Source organism: Ascaphus truei, chromosome 4, assembly GCF_040206685.1.
Source record: "Ascaphus truei isolate aAscTru1 chromosome 4, aAscTru1.hap1, whole genome shotgun sequence".
Lineage (NCBI taxonomy): Eukaryota > Metazoa > Chordata > Amphibia > Anura > Ascaphidae > Ascaphus > Ascaphus truei.
The window spans coordinates 127,861,126-127,889,030 of NC_134486.1; the positions used below are offsets into that span (position 1 = coordinate 127,861,126).

Below are 27,905 nucleotides of genomic sequence, written 5' to 3' on the forward strand. Positions count from 1 at the left end.
ATTCTGTGAGCCTAGCAGGTGAGCAGCACAAAAACACAGTGTAATGGTGACATCTCCCAGAGAGTGGGGGAAAACCTGATTATATACTGTATACCTGAAGAATTCACCGAAGGGTGGCGAACGTGTCAGGAAAGAAGCAGCGTTACTACGTCATCACTACAGAACGGGTTGGATCATGGCCGGATCGCGTCCTGAGCTGCCGGAGGCTAAGAGCGCTAGTTGCTACCGCAGCAGCTCTTCACACTAGAACTGAATGACCAGTGTTTGTGCCGCAAATCCCCAGCTGATCCCGGGATTCATAACGTTGCAGATATACAGCCTGAACTTCAACCGAGGACTTCCACAGTTGGCGGTGACATTATGTTCACTAATGCTTGATTTTATTCTCCCTTTGTGAGTGAGCCTATTTCCCCCTCCCTATTCCTTTATTAAATGTTACTCTATGGGCTGTGCACTTTCTCCCATTTTTTCTTCTTAGATTCCTATCTGGATGTGGTTCATCTCTCTGAAAGCTGTCTATACCCTACTACAGAAATCTTCTGCTAAAATTAGACATTGAAGGGACTGGTTTATGTCTATGTTTTATGTTTGTATTGTCTGTTTTATTTTTCATTTAGATTTATTTATTGAATTACATCTAGACATTCATCTTGCATCTAGGATTTAATGAGCAAAACAATGAAATTAACCCCTCCAAAAGCGCTAACCTACACTAAACTAAGTGATAACAATTTGTGCTAAAACAACGATAAGTGCTCGTGCAACATCAAAATGATAACAAAATGACTTGCACAATGCTGTGAGAAAAAAAGAAAAAAAAGCAGCTAGGTGACAATAATAACAGGTAATTCCAAAACCTGATACAAAACAGTGAACAAACAAATATAAAGTCCCCAGCGCTAAAGTCCAAGATACCGTGATCTTTAAGGCAGTCTCTAGTCTTTAAGATGGTAGTTGGGCTCTGGTTTAGATGCTCCAGATGGAATAGATGTCCTTGATGTAGATGGATACACCGTCTGAAATAACAGATAAGCAGACACACCTGATTGCGCAGTGTGTTATAGCAATCAGAGCCCTATCTGAGATGTGAAAGAATCCTACTCACATAATCAACGCCAATATGTTCAGTGGAGAGGATCTGTGCTTGCTCCCCTTCTAATCCGCTCCTCACACGAACCCCACGTGGAGACAGCTTACAGGAGACAGCTTACAGGATACACCCTCTATATTCAATGGCGTCGGGGAAGCGTCCGTTAACGACACCTCCACCAATGTGAGACAGGAATACGTACAAGATAGTGTAGTATGAACAGACCTTTAATGCTTAAAACACTATAAAACGTAATAAAATACACTCACATGGTGCAATAACAGATGGTATTGCTCAATATGCCGTCCGCAGCTTGCATTTCCTAACACCACACCGGAGAGTATCACTGCACACAGACACGCTGTCGACTTGGCGTGTGACGTCAGTGCTTTAGGAAGCTCTCCCTGCAGCAGGACTACAGTGGCTGGGATGGTTCAATGACTAAGCTCCTCCTCCCTACGCGTTTCGTGACACGTGGTCACTTCGTCAGGGGATGGTGGAGCTTAGTGTGTGATGCCTTATATGCAAACCCAAATGGAGAGATCCTCCTACTAGGGGTGGGGCTTAGCTGCAATGTTGATCAAGGAGGATCAGCTCTGACACTAACAGCGTGATCGGGGTTAATGCCTTGCCATACTGCATATAAACACCCTCATATTATGCAATGAATGAGAACAATACAACGGATAAATTAAGAACAAATAAAATAAAATAATAAAACAATCATACTTATATATAAACAGCCATGAATTATCATGGTATAGATCACATTTTATAAAATTAATATATTCAATAAATGCAATCCCTGAATGTTTTACATAAAATATCCCACTCTGCTTGGCAAGGATAGATTAAGAGTCCTTCAAAAAGGCTGCAAGGTCAAACTCAATGTTAAGGCCTAGGGGGGTCAAGGTCTTAAGTGTGTAGATCCAATAACTTTCTCTTTTGGAGACTTTATTGAGCCTGTCCCCCCCACGCCAACTGCTTTTGGGATTATCAATCCCTATACATACTAAACCCTCTGGACTCTGTTGGTGGTGTATTCTGAAATGGTTTGAGACACTATGTGTCTCGAGACCCCTCTTAATATTGTAAACATGTTCTGCGAACCTTCGTTTGAGGGGTCTCCCCGTGCGGCCCACATATTGGAGTCCGCACGGGCATTCCAGCAAATAGACACAGAAATTTGTTTTACAATTGATGAAGGTTTTTATGTCAAAGTTTTTTCCTGTCACATTAGATTTAAAAGTCTTTGTTTTTTTACTGTGTTTACAACCAATACAGCTTTGGCATGTATAGTAGCCTTTAAGATCATTTAGCCATGTTACATGGTGATCTCTCAGGCCATCTAATGGACAGCTAGGTGATAAGGAGGATTTCAAATTCTTTGCTCTTTTAAACACTATTTTAGGTTTACTGGGTAGGATGCTCTTAAGAATTGGATCTCTTTGGAGAATACCCCAATGTTTGATCAGCGTCTTAGATATAATGGGAGCTATACCACTATACTGTGTGATGAAAAATGGAAACTTGGCCTGACCATTCTCAGCAGTTTTCTCTTTTCCACACAGCAAGGACGCTCTATCAGTTTTATTAACCTCTTTGATCGCAAGATCCAATTCTTGGTTTTTATACTCCCGTTCGATGAATTTGGTTTTCAACTCCTTAATTTGCTGTTGGTACACAGAGTTTTCCGAACAATTCCTCCTAATTCTAAGTGCTTGCCCCTTGGGGATGTTACGCAACCAATTGGGGTGATGGTGACTGGATGCCAAAAGGTAAGTGTTGGCATCAACCTCTTTATGGAAGGTTTTAGTGTGAATGATGCCATTTACTACATAAAGGGAGAGGTCAAGAAAGTTTATTGAAGTTTTATCCTGATTGAACGTGAATCTAAGATTCCGCGTATTGTCGTTCAAATATAATTTGAATTCCTCCAGTCGGTCCAGTGGCCCCCTCCAGACACACAGCACATCGTCGATGTATCTTTTCCAGAGCACCAGGTTTGCACCAAATGGGTTGGAGGACCTGATATGGTCCTCCTCCCAAATGGACATAAACAAGTTTGCATAACTAGGTACAAACCTGGTGCCCATTGCAGTGCCGCACGTCTGGAGGAAGAACCTGTGGTCATGGCTGAAGAAATTATGCGTCAGAATAAACCTGATTCCATCTAGAATGAAATTTTTTAACTTCTCATCCACTCCAATATCCTGTTCTAGGACTCTTTTGATAGCATCTAGTCCCATCTGATGGTCAATGATCGTATACAACGAGACCACATCGCAGGTAACCCAGCACATATCTTCCCCCCACGTTAGGTCCTGTACAAGATTTAATACCTGCGATGTATCCCTTAAATACGACGGGACCTGTATTACATATTTTTGAAGTAGATGATCTAGGAATTGGGAAAGGTTGGAGGTGAGGGACCGGATCCCAGAAATTATTGGGCGACCAGGGGGTCTGGTGAGACTCTTGTGGATCTTCGGGATGAAATAAAACACTGGGATTCTGGGCTGTTCAATCATAATGAATTCCATTTCCCTGGTGCTAATAATGTCATCCCGAAGACCCTGATCCAAAAGAGTTGCCATCTCTTCTCTGAAAGAGTCTGTTGGATTGGACTCTAATACCTGATAGGTGGCGTTATCTTCCAGAATTCTAAGGGATTCCTCTCTGTAATAAGAGGAGTTCATCACCACGACTCCTCCCCCTTTGTCGGCTGATTTAATTACTATCTGGGAATTGGACTCAAGAGATTTAACTGCTGCCTTTTCTTCCTTACTTAGGTTTTGTTTGCGGCATTTGAAATCATTACTGGCTTCCTCTAAGTCAGAAATTACCATTTCGGCAAAGGTATCTACAAAGTTTCCCTTCATACCTCTTGGGTAGAAGGTGGAAGGTTTTTTAAAGGGAGTGAGGGGAGGTTTTGTCACTATTGGATTGGTGTTGGGTAGTATCACAGATCTACTTACTGCGTCCTTAAGATAGTATTTCTTGAGGGAAATTTTCCTCAGAAATCTATGGACATCAACATAGATGTTGAACATGTTGGGTCCGCTTACTGGGGCAAAGTTCAACCCTCGAGATAGCACATCTAGCTCTACAGGTTTAAGATCAATGCTACTTATATTAAACACATTGCTCTTTACCAATCCCTTTTCTGGTTTGGCCTTCTTTTTTCCCTTTCTCTTCCTTGTGCCTCCTCTTTTTCCTCGAACTCTTCCAATCTCTGCCTTTTCTTTTCTACCCTTACTTGTTCGTGCCTGTCTGGTTTGACTCTTGTGTCTCTCCACGGTTCCCGCATTGGTGCTCTGCCCTGGCGTTGTTCTAAAAAAGAATTTTTATTTTGAGTATATGTCTCATAGTTATCTCTATGGGTCCTATCTAAAGGTGATCTTTCACGATAGTGATGGCCCTCATGTTTTCTGTCAACCGGAGATCTGTCCCTATATTCATACCCTACGTGGTGTTGTTCTTCTGGAAAACTTTTATGCAAACTTTGATCTCTTTGATCTTGCTTATTTGGCTTCTTTTTTCCTTTACCAGGGTTAGAGCTAAGTTTATTGACTTTAATTAAAGATTCTCCTTTCCTTTCCACTAATATATCCTCTGTTTTTTCACTCCTGGTGGAATCTATCCTACCTCTAGGTGTACCGGATAATTGATCTATCTCATGACCTCCCGTTTCTGCTTCTACAATTGTAATTATCTTTTCTATTTTCCAATTCCTCTGTCTATTTTCATCATAATCCTTTTTGTCCCTGATGAATTTTTTGTGCTTTGTCAATTTCACCTCTTTTTCAACCTTATCAATCCGTGACGATGTCTTTTCTTCTAGGCTTTTATACTCTGGAAGCTCTATGAAGGGTTCCAACTGTTCTTTAATGGAATTTATTTGAATATATAATTGATTTATATTATTACATCTATTTTGGCGCTACGTTTTCTTTATATATATATTATTATATATATATATTCTTAATTTTATTAATATAAATGTACAAAATACCACTATATTTTGTGTAGGAGGTGCCCTCCTTTGCCTTCCCAAGGCTGTTCTCCTGCTTGTCCTCTTACTGTCCAGAGTTGTGCCCAACTCTAAAGGCGAATGGGTTTCAGGGAGAGAAGAAACATGGACGTGAGTACTAGAAAAAATTAGGAGTCTTCATGGAAGGGACAAATTCTTTTAGACCAAAGGAAATACAAAAAAGTAGCATTTTCACTTTAAACTTGTTTCAGTAAGCAGATTTAATTGGGGAAGGGGCTCGGATGATCCGAATGTTGCATCCTACTACTGTTTGGGCCCAACATCCGGGTTCGGCTGGCCAGGCCCTGCTTCAGGTCCAGGACAGTGGGCATAGCACGACTAGGGTTGCCAGGTGGCTTCTCCAAAAATACTGGACACAATGGTGAAAGGTGTGACTTGCTCGAGACAGACACACACATACATATGCACACACACACCTCTCACCACTCAATGCTGTTTCCTCCTTTCCTTAGCCCCAACCCCTGGCTCCTAACACCACCTCCTGTTTGGCTGCATTACCCAGCTACAGCCAATCAGGATGTAGGAAACTGCCCTGCCCCCCTAGCAACAGCCCTGCTCAGGGAAATCCTGCGGCACCACCCCCCAGCCAGCCAGGTCACTGTGTTGAGAGAGGTAATACTGGACACATACATGTTCAGTATTAACTCTAATTTTTTTACTGGACAGAGTCTCCAAATACAGGACAGTCCGGTTCAATACTGGACACCTGGCAACCCTATGCACGACTCTGGTGACCCTGAGGGCTATAGATACTAAGCATATTTATTGGTGCCATATTACACCTGGCGCAATGACGCTGAAAGACACTTTACAGCCCATTGACTTTAATAGGCTGTAAGATGTCTTCCAGAGCCACATGGTGCCTTCTGGTAGAAGACTGAGACTGCTTAGCAAATATGGCCCCATATGCTGAAGCAGAGTACTGCAATAATCATATAAACAAAAAAATGTAGGTGTTTCCAGAAACACCTATTTCCTGTCCTTAGCTTATTCCACAATGTTTAGAAAGTTGTAAACCATTATTTATATTTGTTTTTCCACATTCTCAACAGATTAAGGGATCATATTCCTTATTACTGCATTACTCACACAGCACCTTTTACTTTGCATTCAGACAGTGACCAGCAGTTAGAACTTGTCTATAAAACCCCAACAATTCCCACTGAACTCTGTAAACCCAGGACATAACTAGAAAACAATGAAAGGTCATCAAAGGAGAAACTCCTGTTTGGTGTAACACTTTCACTGAAGAATGATGTATCTGCTCCCTCCCCCTTTATGACCTGAGGTCAAGAGGGAGGTTAGAGACACTTCTGCCTTTTTTAGTTCTACAAGTGTGGTCTTGCTAGTATATAACCAGAAATGCTAAGCTGCATGCCAGGAAAAGCTGATGAAGCACTCATTTGATAAAAGATATGTTAGGTTTAAAGAAGATTAACATTGATATTAAAGTACACTGTTTTACTGTTGTACTCAGCCAACAACTGTAAATTCTGAGACTATATTGTTTGCAGTCACAGAGTCCTGCCACTTACTGTGAAATGCATACGCATTTTCATACCATTGACTGTGTTGGTCAAGAAAAAAATAAAATATAAATATATCCGTGAGTCCTCTGTCAAATCAATGATATGGGTAGCAAAGCGCCCAGATTAAGTTTGAGGTCAAAATATGAAATGATCGTAACATACCTGACCTCTACTAGAATCTTTTTCTACTGTGCAAGTTTCCTCTCATCTATAGCCTTGCTTTATAGTTGAGGTGGGCAACCGTGTCGCAAATCGGCACAAGTGGCGAATTGGCCATGAAAGTGTGGCGCATTTGAGTTTGCCAGCTCCCAAAGTAAAATAAACTTTTTCCTGACGGCGTGTGCTGGTTTCCGCTTTCTGAATGAGTCAACGAAGTGAACCAGCAGCAGCAATTGATTTTCGAGATCTCCCCGAAATGCTTCCAAAATTTGCCACAGCAGACTAATGGCGCATCGGATTAACACAGCAGGGGTCCCTGCGGTGTGAATTCTACCAGGGTCTACCTGTCTTTAAGAGATGCACAGTAAGAGATAGGCGGAATCAGTCACTCTAACTAAGCGCCTCTAACAGGCGATCGCATGGGGTTTTATTTCATTTTAAACACTACAGTATTGTGGCGGGGGGGTCTCCGGAGCTGAACCACATTGATTTCAGGTCCGGGGACCCCCTACTTCCTGGAGATACAGGTCCCGTTATGGGGTGCTGGTATCCCCATGTTAAAATCCTGTGGGTCACGTGACCGTGGGATTTAAACAAAGCATAGGGATACCGGCACCCCATAACAGGGCCGGTATCTCGGGAAGTAGGGGGTCCCCGAGGCTGAAATCAACTTTGTTCAGCTCAGAAGACCCCTACTCACGCACACTAGTATCAAACTCCCCCCCCACCCCAAAGAAAAAATCAGCTGCTTACATTTTATTTTTATTCATAGTGTGCGTGAGTAGGGGTCTCCTGAGCTGAACAAAGTTGATTTTCAGCCTCGGGACCCCCTACTTCCTGAGATACAGACCCCGGTATGGGCTGCCAGTATCCCTCTGCTTGGTTTAGATCCCACGTGGATTTTAACATGTTTTTAATCAGATGGCGTGGGAACCATTTCTCTCTCAAATGTGACATCACAGGGCGTATAAAAGCCGGTGCAGTCTCATTTGACGGCACAGAGCTGAAGGAGCAGCATCTATCTATTGGATTGACAGATGAAGAACAGATAAAGATGAAGATAAAGAAGAACCAGGAGTGGATTACAAGTACAGATGAAGATAAAGAAGACCCCAAAATGGATTACAAATTACAGATGAAGACAAGAATGAAAGATTTTACCCGTGCACCGTGGCTGTTGAGGATCATTGCATCGTGGACCATGAGTTGCTGCTGCTGGTGTTGGTGTTGGAGTCAGATTCGGTGGGTGAAGACATCAAAAAGTAAGACAGATGGCTTGCATTTTATTTAATGTTGTATTTTTTTTGTTTAGGTTGGCATTTGCATTGGCATACTGTAACTTTTGTATTCCAATGTAAATTACTTTTTTGATACATGTATTTTTTTTACAGGTTGCCCATTGACTGGCATAATGACAGACCACAGGGCATTGGTGTGGTCCTGTGCCAATCGATTGGTTTATTGGCTATTTTTGTGCTATTGCTGGCAATGCAGTGTGGTTTTTATTTGATGCATGTACTGTAATGTGGTGTTTTTTTTTTCAGGTTTCATATTACCTGGCATAGTGGCAGCTCATGCCCATGTGCCACCGTGCCAATCAATTGTTTTAGCATTTTTTAAGATTAAAATTGAATATTTTTTTTTTAATTTCAGGCTTCTTTTGGTAATTGTAAAAAAAGAATGATCCAGGGCACTACAGATTTGCAATAAAAAATAATTGGATTTATTATCAACACTATTGTGTTGATAGATCTACATTTTTTGATTGCAAATTTATAGTGCCCTGGATTTTTTTTTGTTTTTTTACTGATTCTGGATTACTTTGACAGGTATTCATTGAGCCAGGAGCACCGGTAACTGTATGTATTTAACTGGACTTATTTTGTGTGCTGCATATTACCTTTATTTGCATATGATTCTTTTGGTGATTGGCAGGTTGTATATTGCCTGGCATGGTGGCAGCTCATGCCCACAGGCATGGGTGTGCCATCGTGCCAATCAATAGTTTTTTTTGGCATTTGTAATGGGTTTTTATTTTCTATGTAATACTGTGTTTTATTTTGGTCCGTTTTTGTTTTTTTAGCTTTCCCATTTATTGCTATGGTGTTAAAGCATGTCGATGCATGCTTTAACACTGTGCCAATCAATGGGTAGCGGGGGTGGTGTTCCCAGGTAGGGTGGGTGGTCAGCGGGGGAGGGTGGGTTAACCCCTTAATTACTAGAGTGGTAACTAACCGCTATTGTGATTAAGGGGTTAGGGGCCATTAGGTTGCATGTTTTTTATTGTGCTGTTGCGGTATCTATCCGCTGTAATAATTTGGGGTATTTTATGTGATTGTGTACTCATGCAATAGCGAGACTCAGCACAAGATGTGGCTTTGTATATCAGGACTGGTTGATATATGCTTATTTGATTGGTCCATTAGGTCATACTTTGCTGTGTGGTATGATTATACAGTATATGGATTAAGTCATTCTATCCTATGGCTGTATCCATTCATATTGTGGACAATTACATGCTGATTTGAATTATTGACCACAACTATTTGGTTGAAGGTTGTCGCTCTATATACAGTACAAACAATAATATATGACTCCACCCATGTATGTGTGTCTAGGATCTTATACCTACCAAGCCATTACAAGACCCAACCGATCATGGGTTAATTGTGTCCAAATTACCATTGTGGTTGTTAGATCGCTAAACACTTATAAGAGTGATTACCCACCTACTTTTTATGGGATATATTTCTTTTATAGCACTGTATATAATTGTCACTATTTCGTCGCTATCAATTTAATAAAAATGTATTATTTTTGGCCAATAGCTTTTGGATTTTATTAGTATATTGTTGTCCTACTATGTGGGGAGCATTTACTACTGGTCGCCTATATTCATCTGTAATACGTACTTAAGTTGGACAATTGAGTTGTACATGTATCTGTGTTAATGGACAGCAAACAGGGATCTTGGGGTAATTTCTATATCATCCCCTCTTTGGTTTTTCTCTACTCTCCAACGTAAGAGTCAGAAATATTCCTGAAACGATAAAACCTGACCAATTAAAACAATATATAATATCCCTCCTCTACAACCTGCTCCCAAACTTAAGCTCTGACCATCTTATGTTAGACAGAAAACACAGGGCTCTTGCTACAAGAGGTATTGCATGGAGACCCAGAGATGTCATTCTGTGCCAATCCTACGTAAAGGTTCCAGTCCGGGGTTTTGCCGGAACTTGCCCTTACATGACTGTTTGGTCATCTTGGTTCCTGGCAAAGCTCTTCTTGACTCTGCTAGAATACATGTATTTAAGAGGTCTGATAAATGCTCTAATACCAGACCATTCAATTGGAGAATGAATGAGACACAGTTAGGTAATCCAATCACTAGATTGAAAGTTCAAGAAGAATTTACGGCCCACTTTGAAATTAATACTACCCTAGATGTCTCCAACTCTACAATTTGTAAGGCACGTAAAGCTGTCATCCGGAGGTATTCATTATTATAGCCTTACGTAATAAAAAAAAACTAAAGAACGCCATGTAAATGAGCTTTCTAAAGAATCCATGACCTGTAAATTCAACAAAAAAAAACCCTGCAAAATGGATATGGACAAGACTTGTTGATCTGAGAGGTCAATTAAATATTTTGATACAAGATAAAATTGAAAAGGCTTTAAGATGGACAAGACACACATCCTCGCTGCTTGAGCTGATTACATTGAACTCAGCCTGAACTGAACAGACAGTGGACTCGGCAGAGAGCTATATGAGGAGACTAATACAGGCAGTCCTTGTTTTACAACGCTTCGCTTTACAACAAATGGCTTATCCAACGCTATGCAATGCATACCTATGTTCATTTTTACAACGCCAAAACAGCTTATCCAACGCTCTTACGATGCTTTGTAAAGTTGTTTATGTGTATATAATATATATATTAAACTATATAATATATTATATTATATATTATGTTATATTATATATATAAAATACAGTATATACACTATATAATTTATGTGTATGCTGCATATATTATTGTCTGCGTAAAATATTTTGTGTATTTTAGCATTAAAAATGCCTTCAGGAACGGAACCTTTCATTTAAACAGTGTTCCTATGGGAAAACGTGTTTCGCTTTACAACGTTTCACTATCCAACGCCATTTTGAGTAACGCATTGTGTCGGAGAACCGAGGACTGCCTGTATCTATAATCGTTTGTAAAAAATTACCCTTGTTTTTGTTCTGTACTAGAGCAAGAACAGTAGTTGGTAATGAGACAGAGAGACAAGTACCACATTTACGGTGTGTGGAACAGCCCAGAAGAAGGGTCAAGTTCCCTAAATGTTGCCCCCATTGTTATTAGTTATTAATAACACTTTTTTTGGATGAGGGGGGTAAATATACATGTAGCCATGTGTAAAATTGGTGTTACATATCTCTCTCTTTCTGGCAGTAATCCCTGGTAAGAAGGCAGGGTTGCCAGTAGTCATCATGGAGGTTTGCCCTCAAACTCTGTGATGTGTCATATGTAGCAAAGAAAGTTAGTGACACAGGTGGGTCTTTCTGGAGCCTATATATTGCACAGCACTTCCTAAAGTTAGTGTGTTATGTCTGGGTGAAGTGTCTGATGCAAGAGCTGTCTGTCTGTGCAGCTCCAGTGGCAGAGTGACAAGCTGACACCACACTGTGTCCAGGGGTCTGGCATAGCTGGTAGTCTCCCTTAGGGGAGAGGTGGAAGAAACCTAATTGGCAAACTACAGAATAAAGAAGGACCTTCCTTGAGAGGTACAACATGAGGATGTGCGGCTAAGTGTCGGCCGCTATGATGGGCAGTCTGCCATGTAACATGCAATTAAAGATGCCCTTGTTCAAGAGACCCTTCTTGTCTGAGACCGGAGTTATTCAGCAAGAAGAAGCACCCAGGAGTTCCCTTCCAAAAACTCCTCCCTGCTATCGTGAGGATCTGGAAGGGATGGAGGCGCTGTACCAACTGTGAGTAGAACTCAGCACTACCTCATACGCCTGTCATGGTGAAATCCCCACTACCAACGAGCGGGAGACTCAGGAGTCCTGTGAGCCAGCAAGTGCACCACACTACACTGACATGTAACTGGGGCAGTTTCTCACATAGGAGTCAGGATCAGAAGGGCCCTGAAGGAAACACCGTTACATACAATTTCCTCCATGCATCATTTACCACTAGACAAGTATTATTTACTTTGTTCACCTTTCTGGATAGAATTGGGTTATTTCGCTATGTTTGTAAGTCCTGTATATAGATATTAACTGTGTGTGCAGATATAGGGCCATTTACTTTCGCTTGGATCTCGCAGATTACGTCTAATCTCCCGATATTTTGTAGGCAGCTCGCAGCTGATTCGCTATTGCGTTGCAGCCATGAAAATTCAGTTCTAGCGTTGGTTGCAATATTCCGCAGAAATGATAGATAGCGCTAGTATGCTACTGAGTATTCAAATGTTAATGTAAACCAGGCGTTATTCCCGGTCTTTTCATGCGATATGATAATCCATATATTTAAATGTAACCCACCATTTATTCGCCAAAAACTTCAGATGACTACAAAGTATTTTAAAATGTTTTTTTCTTTTTATTAAATTACAGTCAATTACAGTTTATAGTTAATGCACAAAGACTTTGAAATACAATACAATTTCCTTCAACACACAATAATTCCGTCTGACTGCAGAGGAGGCCCATGCGGCTCAGCACAGCAAGACCACGGACGAGGTGCAGACAACAAAGTGCTCATGCCACACCTTAGCGCGGCGGCTGAACGTAAATGACGCTATATCTGTAGTTGGTATTCAACAGAAAGATTGTAACTTTTTTTATACACATCTGTTTCTAATAAGATATAACACAAGTAACGGACAATAATTTCGTGTTTTGTGTGTTCTCTGAGTGCTGGGGACCCTACTATTTTTCCTAAAAACCCAAATTCTATTTCAAGGCAAATAAAGAAGATTCACGCGAAAAAAACGAAAACAAGTCGAAACATATTCTAATCTCACTAGAATCCGGACTCATGACAGCAAACTTGTCTCGGATCCTAAGGCTATATGTGATAGATTCCAAGATTACTACTACAATTTATATAATCTCTCAGACAATTCTAAGCCTAATACTCAAAACAAACATGAAATAATCAACTACCTAAACAAAGCTGGCTTATCAACAGAGCTGTAGATAAAACAAATCTAGAAATGCCAATTGAAAATGAGGAAATTGCAGAAGCCATTAAGTCCGCTAAAAATAATAACGCTACTGGCCTAGATGGTCTTCCTAATCTCTATTATAAAAAGTGTTCCCCGTATCTAATTACCACACCCGCACATAATCTTTAATCAGTTAATGGATGGGATATAAGGTTCGCAATCAATGTCATGAGCGAACATTGTGGTTTATTTATTTATTTTATTTATTTATAAAATATTTTACCAGGAAGTAATACATTGAGAGTTACCTCTCGTTTTCAAGTATGTCCTGGGCACAGAGTTAAGACAAATAATACATGGTTACAAATACAGTTACATAAATGAACAGGGTATACATTATATACAATACATTGCATGCACAGTTAAAGAAAATATATATTATGGGCGTATGAAACAGTTACAGACCAGATTTAAATGTGAGACAGCCTTAGATTTGAAAGAACTTAAACTGGTGGTGGATGTGAGAGTCTCTGGTAGATTGTTCCAGTTTTGGGGTGCACGGTAAGAGGAGGAATGGCTGGATACTTTGTTGAGCCTTGGGACCATGAACAGTCTTTTGGAGTCTGATCTCAGGTGATAAGTGCTGCAAGTGAGAGGTGTGAGTAGCTTGTTCAGATAGCTGGGTAGCTTGCCCATAAAGAATTTAAAGGCAAGACAGGAAAGGTGAACTTTGCGCCTAGACTCGAGTGATGACCAATCTAGTTCTTTGAGCATTTCGCAGTGATGTGTGTTGTAGTTGTATTGGAGAACAAAACAACAAATTGAATTGTAGAGGGTGTCAAGTTTGCTAAGGTGGGTTTGAGGTGCCGAGCCATATACTATGTCTCCATAGTCAATAATTGGCATTAGCATCTGCTGTGCGATACGCGTTCTGAACAGTAGACTTAGGGAGGATTTGTTCCTGTAAAGTACCCCTATTTTGGCATAGGTCTTGGTTGTCAGCGTATAGGCCAGGAGGGAAGAGATAAGACTAACTGTGGAAACTATCGTCCAATTTCCCAGTTAAATATGGACATTAAGTTATATGCAAAAATCATAGCAAATAGGTTAGCAACACATTTACCTAGCATCTTTCATTCTGATCAGATGGGATTCATTCCGAGAAGGCAGCAATGGGACAATACCAGGAGGATAGTCAATGTTATACATTATGCTCAAGTGTTAAAGATTCCCCTTGTGCTTCTAAGCCTACTGTAGATGCCAAAAAGGCATTTGGTAGAATTATCTGGCAATTCATGTTTGAGATATTGAAAATGTTTAATTTCAGGGTGAAATTCTTGGGGGTTATCCAAACACTATATACAGGTCTTTCTGCAATTGTTAATATTGGGTGATATTGTTCGGGAGTAGTGGCAATCTCCAGTGGGACCCACCAAGGGTTTCTCATTGTCCCCTCTGATCTTTGCCCTACCAATTGAAGCTTTAGCAAATCATATTTGCTCCTACTCAGATATCTCGGGAATTTATTTTGGAAATAAGGAATATAAATCTGTCCTTTATGCAAATGTTATAATATTTTCACTATCCAGCCCACTGACTTTACTGCATAATTTATTTAGTGAATTGACACGGTTTGGCAAACTTTCTAACTTTAAGATAAATTATACAAAATCAGAAGTCCTGGCCCTTAACATACCTCAATATATGGACGCTTTTCTTTTTCTTTTCGTTGTTATATACCTCAATATATGTTGAAACTGTGAACATCGAACTTTGATTTCAAATGGTGTACATCATTGATTAAATAAATCGAAATACATATTACCCCATCACTAGGGAAGCTTTACCAAGCTAACTTTCTGGCCGTATTTGAAAGAATTTATAAATATCTTTCTGATTAGAAGGATTTTACTATTTGCTGGATAGGCAGAATAACAGCGATTAAGATGAACCTCCTTGAAAGCTCAAACGAATTCAGAAAGCAAAAGAAATCATTCATTCAAAACCCCATATCACAGCGACCGAAGGAGCTGGGGGGCTTAGTGATTCATAACGTTCATAAATACTACAAGGCAGCTTAATTGGGTCAATTGATCTCTTTGCACCTAGAGGTTTGGGTCAAGAGTTGGGTAGATATTGAAAATGACAATTGTAGCCCACTTAGGATTCAAGACATTCTCTGGTTACCTAGAAAGGTGGGACCAATGGAGCGCCTACAACATCCAGTCGTAGGTCACACATGCCAAATATGGGACACAAGGCTACCTAAATCTCCATTTCTCATGACCCCTTTACTCCAAAATCCAGAATTGTCCCTCTGGACTGCTAGATGGAGGTCATAGGAGGTGGAACTCTGCGGGAATATATAGAATTGAAAAGTTAATACAAGATAAAAAAAAATAAAACGCTTCCAAATAAAGAGTTTTGGAGATTCCTTCAATTGATACATTCTATTTCCACAATTTCCATAAAATATACCTCCACTTGCTTTGAGTCCATGTGCCATTCCGCTGTCTCAGCTAAAATGTTTACTTTGTGTGTTTATATAAAATGCTCTCTCCTTCTGATCGGGATTTTAATGATAATTATATGTTACAATGGGAAAGGGAACTTGAAAGATATCTAATGATAAAGGAATGGTCATATATATGGGAGGCTGCATCCCATTCATCCCAATACATTACCACTAGAGAAAATGCCCACAAAATGATGTATTATACACCAGCTAAACTATACAAGAGGTTTGCACTCTGCTCCCCCTATGCGGGAGGAATTCTGACCATATACTGTAGCATCAATGACTCACATTTGGTGGTCTTTTCCCAGATTAAGCTGCATAAAGAATACAATTCTACTCATGTTTAATGGATTAACAGGGATTTCAATCCTGATCTATGGGTTAAGTATTCCTGAAATGTACAGGCCCTCCCAGAAACTTATAACACATACACTAACTGCTGTGAGATGTACCAGAGGGAGTCTTTGAAGGTTATCTGACCCACCTACTTTATCACAGATTAAGAATAGATTATGGGAGGTGATACATATGAAGAGACAGCCTATTTTAATGATACCATAGAAAGATTTGAATTGGTCTGGTCTCCCAGGATTATGAAGTATGGCCAATCCTGTAATCGCTCTTTTTCTTACATAAATTGCTTAGCTATAGATTTATATATGACCTAATGTGATGCTATATGAATGATGTGTCTGCTCTGTAATCACAGGAAGTATTTATTTTTATAGTATTGTTACCATGGTAACACTACCTTGTCCCCTCCCTATCCTCCTTATAATTTGTGTATCCCTCCCCTTTCATTTTGTGGGTGGGGACATAAAACTGAGCTTTAATAAAAGATAAAATGTGTAACAAACACAGAAGGAATATTCATAAACTGTGATTGTGCTCTAACAAGAGTTAGTGTAATAGTAAAGTTTCAGTGAACGTACTCAAGCACACAATGCATTGTCTTGTTTTGACAGAACTAAGTGGGGATTTCACATCACAATATTTAATAAAGATAATAAACACAGAGTAAGGCAAGCAATACATTACACACCCATATCTAGACAGCAGCTGCTTTTATGTTACTAGGTTTGGATACACGCAATAATAACACATTGCTTGTTCTTTTAACTGACATTTAATTCTAACTTTGCTCTAGATGTACAGTATTAATAGGATTTTTTTCTTTGACACATATGGTGCCGTTTGTTGCTCCAGAATTTGCACCACTATTTGCCTTGATGAACACTGTATAGACATTTAAGTCAGCATCAATAACAAATTAAGCTTTTCTGCCAATACTAAACGTATTTTAATTAATTATGGATATGGACTATAGGTCCATTCTATCTTGCAACAATGGGAGAACCTATGTAGTTCTCATTCATGAAATTCTCTGGTATGTAGAGCTCTACTGATATTGTTTCTTTAACTATGAAAGCATTTACCAAAGCTACAGTACCATTGTATGTATGTATATCTTTTATTTATATAGCGCCATTTATGTAGATAGCGCTACACAGAAGTAATACATGTGACATAATAATATAACACATACTGGGAATAAGCGCCTGAGACATAAAAGTAACATTACGAAAAAGGAGTCCCTGCCCCGAAGAGCTTACAATCTAAGTGGTAACTAGGAAGAACATACAGGCAGTAGGAGGGTTCTCTGGTAAGTGCGTCTGCAATGGGTCAAGCTCTATGTATGAGGTGTATAGTATCAGCCACGGAGCTACCCATATGCTTCGTTAAAGAGGTGTGTTTTAAGATGGGTCTTGAAGGTGGCTATAGAGAGGGTATTAGTCGGATATTGAGGGGTAGGGAAAACACAGGTGTGGGACAGTGAGTGGGAAAGATTTAAAGCTGCAGTTCAAGCTCCTGTTTTGTTTTTGTTTTTTAAGGTTTTTTTTTTTACTTCAATAGTTTCATTTGTGCAATCTCTACTTACCTAAAGAACTGCATAGCTGCAGGTCAATTCGTTCTCCGTCTATTGATCGGCAAAGTTTGGCGACATCTTTAAATATTGGGAATGTAAATGGTTGCTATAGCAACAAGCATGCTTTTAAAAATAGAATACAAGAAAATTGGTCTTTCAAAGTTGTTGTTTTTTAAACAGAAAATGCTAAAAGTTTTTTTTCTTACTACAGAACTGATTTATTAAAAAAAACACACATGCAGGATATTGCTTGAACTGCAGCTTTAAGACGGGATATGGATTTAGATACAAAAGAAAATATCCTTGAGCAGAATGCAAGAGTCGAGCAGGTGTGCAGTGAGAAATTAGGCCTGAGATGTAAGGAGAGACAGAGTGTGTAGCCTTAAAAGTGAGGAGGACAATGTTGTGTGTGTGTTTGTATGATATGGAATTTGATAGGAAGCCAGGGGAGGGATTTCAGCAGGATACACGCTGAGACAGATTTAGGAGAGAGTAAATTGATTCTAGCAGCAGCGTTAGAATACATTGAAGGGGAGACAGGTGAGAGGCAGGAAGGCCGAACAGTAGAAGGTTACAATAGTTGAGATGTGAGAGAATGAGGGCTTACGTTAGAGTTTTTAGCGACAGAGGAAAGGACGTATCTTTGAAATCTTATGGAGGAAAAAAACAACAGGTTTTAGTTACATTGCGAATGTGAGAGGAGAATGTGAGGGAGGAGTCAAATGTGACACCTAGGCAGTGTGCTTGTGAAACTGGGTGTTTGATGGTGCTGCCAACAGTAATGTAGAAGGGGGCAGTAGGGCCAGGCATGGGAGGAAGTACGGTATAAGGAGCTCTCTCTTTGACATGTTAAGTTTGGGTCAGCAGAGGGCCATCGAGGATGATATAGCTGAGAGACATTCAGAGATATTGGTCTGTACAGCAGGTGTAAGGTCAGGGGTTGAAAAGTACATTTGTGTGTCATCAGCATAGAGGGGATATTTGAACCCAAGAGATGTGAGAAGGTCACCTAGAGTGTGTGTAAAGAGAAAAGTGAAGAGGTCCCAGGACAGATGAATGGGGTGCACACACAGTGAGATTGGAGGAGGAGGAGGTGTTGGCAAATAAGACACTGAAAGTATGATGGGAGTAGTAAGAGTAAATCCAGGATAGAGCTCTGTTTCGGATACCAAGGTATGGAGAATATTAAAGAGAAGAGGGTCGTCCACAGAATCAAAGGCTGCAGAGAGGTCGAGCAATATGAGCAGAGTGTAATGACCTGTGTCTTTGGCAGCATGGAGGTCATTAGTTATTTTAGTGAGGGCTGTTTCGATGGAGTGGGCAGTGTAGAAGTCAAGTTATAGAGGATCTAGGAGAGAATAGAAGGTGAGAAAATGGAGCAAGAGAGAGAATACAAGACGTTCAAGGAGTTTAGAAGCAAAAGGCAGGAAGGAGACAGGATATAATTAGAGACAGGTAGAGTCAAGCTTACTGTTTCTTGAGTAAGGGTATAACTGTTGCGTGTTTGAAGGAGGATAGAAAGGTACCAGAGTAGAGGGAGTAGTTGAAAATATGTGTGAGTGTAGAATAAGAGTAGAAGCAAAAGGTTTAAGGGAATGGAGTCGAGAGGGAAAGTGGTAGAAGGAGAAGAGATCAGCAGGGACACATCCTCCTCCGTGACAGCGGAATAAGAGTTGAGGACGGCTGGAGGAGAGTTAGGAATACAGAGGGGATGCCTTGCTGAATATAATCCACCTTTTGTCTTGAAATAGTCAGCAAAGTCCTGAGGTGAAATGGAGGATGAAATACAGATGGTGGTCTGAGTAGAAAGTCAAAGACAGAGATGAGTCGGTGTGTGCTAGACTTGTGCATGTTGATTAGGGAAGAAAAGTAGGTTTGTTTATCCTGGGAGAGGGCATAGTTGAAACATATAGGATGCATTTGTAATGAAGGAAGTATTGAGAGTATGAGAATTCCTCCAAAGGCGTTCAGAGGAATGAGTGCAGGAACACAGCAAGCATGTGTGGCAGTTTAGCCAGGGTTTTGGGTTATAAGGGCGGGAACGGCAGAGAAAAAGAGTGGCATGTAGATCAAGAAAGTAGAGTTGTGCACCGCTGGACTATATCATTGTTTTGTTTCCTCTTTCCTCTATGCGGTGGAGGAAATACAAAGGACACAATATAACATTGGTAGTGTAGGAACCTGCGGAAAGGGTCTACCTTGATGTGGATTTTGCTTGGCATGTTTTAGCTAAAAGATTGAACTCAATGACCCATACTTATAAGAAGAAAAAATATACAGACATTAACAAAATAATTTGTCATATTGGATGTGCATTGGGGCTTTGTTTACTGTCAAACATAATCATGAAAAGAAACATTTCATATAAACATTTCTTTTTTTAAATTACGTGTCTTATTATTTTGCAAGTTTTATTTAAAATACTTTATTGTTTGCCATTTGTAATCCTATTTTAAAGATTGCCAGAATTATAGATGGTAAAATATATCAATAAACAATCAAATCTGCAACTTTATTGCAGTGTTTGTATGTGTAAATAAAGGGTTCACATACATTTATTTATAATTGTGGGAGGAAGGGAGGGTACACCAAAGCTAATCTGTAGTCCTCTGAGCTACGGGGACCCCTTGGTTCTTCAGTTATTTACTGTACCTTTTTAAGTTTGCCGGTATTCTGAACCAATATGGCCACCATTGTTACCAATAAAAAGATGTCTCCTGACATTCTCTCAGCCACTGCAGTGATGCTGGGCAACAGGTCACGTTGTGTCCACTGAACTAGTATTTAATTGAAAAGGGAAGAAAAAAAATACTGCGGATTGTGGCTTGAAGTGAACGTTTTTCTGTTTCTGAATGGGAAGCAACCACGCCTTGTTGAACACCACAAGGAACCCTCACATTTTATGCTATATGATATATTTTGTATGTGACAACATGGATAACATAGAACTAGATTGTAGAAACACCGTTTCGCCTATGTAACATCTTGATTTTCCACAAATAGTGGAGAGGTTGTTTGGAAGGTTTATGTAGTATACTCTATCTATTTGATTTGTACAGGATGAAAAAAGTTGACTCAAAAAACACTTTGGCTTGGGTGTATGATTACAAGTCCATACTGGTAGCGTTACATAAATTGCCTTCAGCCATTCATTTGGAGCACTGACTAAAAGAAGTGAAGATGCTTCATTACATTACTTTTGGATGTTAATGTTAGTATTATCGTATGTTAAGTGAAGAGTAATCACAAATGAATATTGCCAGTTCTCTTTGAGTGATACGAATGCATGCGTTTTTGGCTAAAGCCAGGCAGCAATGTTGACCATTCATTCTAGTAAAATAGCTTCAAGAAGATATCAGATGAAACTTTCATATTACACATTGTTGATAGGGTGCCACTAAATTCTAGTGACATTTCACATACTGTAGAACGACCCCATTGAAATAGTAAGAGAATTTTAAGGAAAACAGGATCAAATCCCAATGTCCAGCTTCCTCCTCTGTTCTATTTGTAACTTAAAATGTATTTCCTTGTTTGTTGTGTTTAAAATATAAAACCACATCCATAATGTTAGGATGAAAGGCTCCATGTTAGGAATTTGATACTGTCTTGGTTTTCAATCCTGTTTTTCTCCATAAGAAAGACAAAGCTGCAAATCCCACAGTGCCGAATATAATTCTGGATTAGCCATCTGGTTACCCAACATATGGCATCAAGCTACTATATATCATCTTAAAAGCAAAAGTGATACACTTGAAACTATCTATGGAATGGTATCCTGTTATTTGCGGCGGCTTCTGTGCAGTAAATCTAAAATAAGGGGCCATGGTTAAACATCCTACAATGGGGTTGAATCTTTTTCTACACCTACAGTATATTACAATTTACAGAAGCATTTTAGATTTCTCAAAATATACTCTACAGTAGATTGTTTTAATTAACAGCCACACACCAAAATTGTAGGATGGAGGATATAATGAATGGCTCGCTGGCAGCATAAAATAAATCATAGGTTACGCTAACATTTTTGTGGACAAAATCACACACTATATAATCTAAGACTAACACTGAAAAATAACTTCTGCATAACATAGCCAGTGTTGGGTTTTCTCTACTGTCCCAGTTATGCAGTTAGAAAGTTATCTATACGCAACTCTAGCACATGAAAAAAATCAGCCTCAAAAATACTACTGTATTATTACCACTTCAGTGCAACGGGGGACTGCAACGCTCCCTGAAATGATGAGGCTACATAGGAAATAACCAGGTAAAGCTTGAAATAGGTGAAAGTTACATTGTTTACAGATAATCATTTACGCATTAGTAATTGAGGCTGGTAAGCCCTAATATACTGTAATTTAGCTTTCGGATCTGGAGATCCATCTTGACAATGGAATACAGTGACTTAAGTCGGGCATTAGAATTCCATAATGTCAGTTGAATTATACAATATTTGTTAAATTGGTATTGGGAGAACAATGGCTTCTATAATCTAGTGGCACTAAACCATCAAAAAATAAACCATCAAACCACTGCACATGCATGGAAGAAAGAAAACTGGTTAAATACATCACTGCATTGTCTTTGGATTGATAATGTGTGTATTATTAATGGTACGTGGGCTAATAACATATGTTTTTTCTCTTTCAGTGCTTTAAAAAATTGGCGTTGGTCTTTACTCATGATGAAGGAAACGGTAATTGCCGTTCTTTTTGGTAAGTATTTATATTAACTGTCCAATGCAGGGGGAACTGGATGACTTACTTTAGGTTACCATGTCATGCAGGAGCTGAACAAAACTGTATGCAAGTGAGGTCAGGTACTGTATATATTTTTTGGTGCTACAGTTGTATACAAAGAAACAATATCACAGGCTTTATGAATGAAAACAAGCTTATTTTTTAATAACAGAAGTTTTTATTTAAAAATAAAATTACACAAGTATAAATAAAGAGTGATGAAAATACATGTGTCTTTCACAATCTGCTTGGTTCCCTATGTCCATTTATCAAATGAATAAAGATTTTCCTAAGTTCATTTTACACTAGCCATTCCTTTAGTGTAAATAGGACCAAAAATAAATATGACCATTAAAAAAAACAAACTGGAAAAGCTGTTAAAGAGAAACTATAAAATAAAAATGTTGCAAAGCCAAGTAATTGTCTGAGACTCTTGCTGCAACGGCCAAATGTGCTTGTTCCTTGAACATGTCACATGACATAGAAATGTGCGAACCTGTCCCAGTAGCTATTCAAGATGGTTCCAACGATTATTTAAAGAAATTTGCGAAACCGCAAACCATCAAGTGAAGGTTATTTGTTGATTAGCTGTACCCGGTGCAACATACGCCGATCTAGTAGATCTTAAATGTTATTAATGAAACATTACTCTTTGTTTTCACCCCTCCCTGTAATGCCCTGCTGTCTCTTGTCCCCTCTTCCCCCCATTACTCTCTCCTCCATCATTCCCTGGTTCTCTTTGCACTCTCTCCTTCCCTCTCTTTGCACTCCCTGTCTGACTGTGTCTGCTACTCTCTGTGCTCACTAAACTATCTCTCTCTTACTCTTCTCGACTGTCTCTCTCTCTCTCCTTGCTGTTGCTCTGTTTCCTCCTTCTACTCGCCTTGCTGTCTCTCCTCCCCTCTCTTTGTACTCCCTCCTGCCCCATGTGCAGATTGCTCTCCATTCCCTTCTCCTCGTCATCCATCTGTCTCCTCCTCTCCTTGCTGTCTCTCTCTCTCATCCACTCATTGCCGTCTCTCCTCCCCACCTTACTCTCTCCTCTATCATGTCCTGCTCGCCTTCGCACTGGTCTTCCCTCTCTTTGCACTCCCTGCCTTGCTGTGTCTACTCTCTTTGTACACTACACCCCTTCCTCTCCTCTCCTACTCATCTCATCTGTCTATTTCTTTCCTTGCTGTCCCTCCCTCTGTCTCTCCTAACCCTCCCCTCCTTGGGGTTTCTCCATCTGTCTGCTCCCTTCCTTGACGAGGCATTCCGGTTGTTGCTTAGCAACTCTGTAACAGCTGAACCTCTGTACCAACCTTTTTTATGAAATATTCATGGAAGTTGGTGTGAACGGGCTATCGGTGTAAGATATTCACAGTTGGTGGATATATTGGTGAACATTCATATTTTTGCTACTTTTTTACTAACCATGAATATCCAAAATTCACCATTTTTGTGAACTGGCAGGAAGGTTTTGTCCATCTCTACTGGGTACAGTATTTATTCAACTTTTATATTTATACGTGTGTGTGTATATACAGTATATATATATATATGTATATATGTATATATGTGTATATATGTACATATGTATATATAATCAAAAATGAATAGACAATACCGTTCTGTGGCGAACGAAATGCTTTAATTTGTGCAAGCTTTCGAGATCTCTGATCTCTTCTTCTGGCGGTGTTACAATGAATAAAGCAAGCAAAGAGTTTACAGAAAAACAGTGTCTCTTGGAATGTTATCTGTGTTTATCCCTCCCCCGTATGTAGATGCGATTTATGGCTAGCGTTGTAAAATGGTCCCTGAATGTTAGTGATGTAAGAGTGAGTGTGTGTGTGTATGTAAATATAAATGAATGAAGAGCCCACAGTGTATACAGAGCTTTACAAAAGTTCATATGTGAGAAATCTACACCCATGTGAATAGGGCACAGTCAACATTCAAGGCTTGGAAGGCAACAGTTCGTGAGAGCAATGGCCGGGAATTGCATGACCAGCAAGCAATACGCGATTGGTGGAAAGAATACACAGAAAGGTTGTATGAAAATGAACATCTGAACCATCTGTGGGAGGAGAATGAGACACTGGAACTGGAGCCAGATATTCTGGAGAAGAAGTCGTATGGGCAATGAAGCAATTAGCCAACCAAAAAGCCCCAGGAATCGATGGTATACCAGCAGAATTGCTAAAGCCTATACCAGCGGCAGCATTAATACTATTATGTCAACACATATGGAGCACGTCTGAGTGGCCAAAAGAATGGAAAAGAGCAGTATTCATCACAATTCTGAAGAAGGGTGACACGAAGGATTGCGCGAATTACCACACTATAGCCTTGATACCACATGCAAGCGAAATCCTTCTGAAGATTATCCAACAACGCTTGAGTACAACCGTCGATGGGAAAATGCCAGATGAGCAAGCTGGCTTCAGGAAAGGCAGAGGCACTCGTGATCACATTGCCAACCTTTGATGGATTATGGAAAAAAACAGGGAGTATCAGAAAGATCTCTACATGTGTTTCATCGATTATTCAAAGGCATTTGATGTAATTGAGCACAACAAGCTCTGGACATGCCTGAAGGAAATGGGCACACCAGCACACCTGACCGAACATAAGATCACTCGACCTAGAAGCTACACTCCCAACGCCATACGGAGACATGGATTGGTTCAAGATCAGAAAGGGCAAACGCCAAGGATGCATCCTATCACCAGCAGCTTCCAACATGTATGCAGAAGCTGTCATGCAGCGAGCAGGCCTGGATGAGCTCAAGATTGGCATGAAAATAGGCAGCAGAAACATCAACAACCTCCGATATGCCGACGATCCCACCCTGATGGCTGAAAACAAGAAGGATCTCGAACATCTGATCATGAAAGTCAAAGAAGAAAGTGAGAAGGTTGGATTGTGCCTGAACTTTAAGACAAAGATCATAACAACAGCAAACAATGCGAACATTAATATCAAGATATATAATGATGAAGTTGATGTGGTTAAAGATTTCATCTTTCTTGGCTCCAAAATTGATTGCGATGGTGACTTCCCCCCTGAGATCAAGAGTCGGCTTACACTTGGAAGAAATGTGATGGTCAGTATGAACAACATCTGGAAGATTAAAGACATCAGCCTGGCAACCAAATGCAGATTGGTCAGTGCTATGGTTTTCCCAATAGCAACATATGAGCAATCTGGACTCTGAGAAAGGCAGACAGGTGAAAGATCGATGCATTTGAACTGTGGTGCTGGGGACATCTGCTACGCATTCCGTGGACAGCCAGAATAACCAACCAAGCAGTCCTGGAACGGACCAAACCTAAAATCTCACTGGAGGCCAAAATAACAAAGCAAAAACTCTCATACTTTGATCACATCATGCGAAGCAAGTCGCTTGAGAAGGACATCATGCTTGGAAAGATCAGTGGCAAAAGAGGAAGAGGCCGCCCAAGAACTCACTGGCTGGATACCATCAAGAAAGATATTGGACTGAACATAGCAGAATTGAAAGAAGCCATTAGAGATCGGAAAACACGAAGAACACTGATCCATAGAGTGGACGTGAGTCGTACTCGACTGAACGGATAAGATGATTGTATGTAAGTATGTATGTATGTATGCCTTATTTACTTGAATAAGTCATACGATGCCTAACAGTTTATCCCAATTTAGTAAATATGGCCTTATATCTTTAAATGAGCCAACATATGACCTCTGATGTAATATTGAGACCTCTTAGGTCTTGTTTTCTGGTGTGTGTGTGTACAGCAACTATGTACAAGGAACAAGGTCCTGAAGATTAGACTTTTCAGGTCTCAACAGCTCTACATTTACAATGAACTATCATGTTGGTCTATTAAAAGGTTTCACACTCTGTACCATATGAACAATTATAATGGAGCAATATGGCTCATAGAACTTTGCACTTACTGCTTTGTAAAAGTAATTTGTGTTTCTTTCCCCATAGTTTTGTTCCTGACTTGTGCACATGCTAGTAAAGAAACCTCAAAGAAGAGTAAGAAGAACAAACAATGTAAGAAGCATGGTGATAAAGCTAGTATTTTTTTTTTTGCATTAACTTCTCGTGAAACCTGTTTTAAATCACTACAATGCCATCTTGTGGCATTAAAGGTGCAAAACATTTAGATGTATTGAAAATATTGTATGTAACTGTATTTATTACGTTGAGAGCAAAAAATGCAGTAGGCAATTGTGTACTAGTGAAGCAAATGGAAACATTGTATGCTCCAAGCTCCATACAAAGGAGCTTATTCTATATTAGCTGAAGTGGCTGATCGGGCCGTTTTCCGATGAAATTCACCATTGAAGTCAATGGGGAATTTCATCTGGAAACAGCCCAATTGACAACGTTGGCTGATATACTGTAGAATAGGCTCCTAAATTAGTTATGAGAGAGGAGGCCTCAGTCCAGCATCTCTTGACTTCCCACATTACCATAAAGATATGCTAAGAATCCCCCCTCATGGTAGCCTGATCCTGATGAATGATAGACGATATCATTTATATGGATATTGAGTGCAGGCAGGGCCGGTTTTACAAATTTTCCCCCCATACAGTATGCACTTACTTTTTTGCCGCCCCTATTCACGGCATCTCCTCCTCAGACGACCCGAAGTCGTGACGCCACGCAGCGTCATGGCAATGTGACTCCATCGTGACATCACAAACAAAATCCTCGAAATGCAGGTCTCTTCTAGGACAGAGGTACAAAGTAGAGCTCTGCTCACAAGTTCACAATGCAGTTCCCCATTTATTGTAAAAGCCAAGAACACAGGAGGAACAATGTTTCCGGTCCCGTATGGACCTTTCATCAGGTGGAACTGTACCCTGTAATGTCACAGTGCCGTGGCAAGCCAATGCCATTTGATGTTGTGGCGCCATGATAACAGGATGCTGTAGGAAGAGATGCCGCTGACAAGCACAATTTGTACGGTATTTCCAGTGTAGAGGGAATTAGTAAAGAAAAAATAAACGAGAAAAATGCTGCTTCCAAAGTTTGCCGGTCTGGGCAAAGGTTATATTATATTCCAGTCAGGAGAGAACCCCAGGTAGTATAATTTTAAGTGAGCTCACTTTTGCTTTCTAAGGCCTCGGCTATAGTGCACGCGACAGCGCGCGCGGCATGAACAAATTCATTACGTGCACCAGTCCGGCCATACTGCGCGCAATGCGACGGCGCGTCAGAATTCTGAGGAGACAAATCTATTTGAATTTTCACACGAGGGCCGCGTCATCATGGCTAAGCCTCTCCGTTGCGCGTTTCAATGGAGGACACAGATCGCTCAAGTGATGCACCTACTTGAGCTCTGGCAACAGCCTAACAGCTTATTCATATACCCCTTTTTTTCTCTCTTCATCTGCTGTTTTTATTAGGCTCAAGACCAAAGCTAAAAGAATTATCTGTCAGTTTTAAAGCTTTTTATATTGTTCTGTTGTATGATCTGACTGAATCATTATAAACTACGGTTATACTCATGCTTTTATGTTTGCACAGATGTGCCTCATATTGACTGCGATATCAAAGCAGGGAAGATAGTCAACCCAGAATTCCTTGCAAAATGCCCTGCCGGATGTCAAGATGGGAAAAACCGTGTTTACGGCACTGACATTTATGCTTCATTCTCCAGTGTTTGCAGTGCTGCCATCCACAGGTCTGCAGGTTTGAATATGTTGCCATTATTTCCAACTGTGT

General features: G+C 40.1%; 1 protein-coding gene across 3 annotated transcripts in view; it reads left to right on the forward strand.

Annotated features, from left to right (window-relative positions):
* The window catches only part of VIT (vitrin), a 171,027-nt gene that overhangs the window by 81,488 nt on the left and 61,634 nt on the right, over positions 1-27,905 (forward strand). For all 3 annotated transcript variants that reach the window (XM_075596580.1, XM_075596581.1, XM_075596582.1), the window contains exons 2-4: positions 22,110-22,174; positions 26,160-26,225; positions 27,708-27,864. In XM_075596580.1, coding sequence (XP_075452695.1) covers positions 22,141-22,174; positions 26,160-26,225; positions 27,708-27,864 — 257 coding nt within the window. In that variant the 5' untranslated portion in view covers positions 22,110-22,140. The remainder of the gene's footprint in view (positions 1-22,109; positions 22,175-26,159; positions 26,226-27,707; positions 27,865-27,905) is intronic.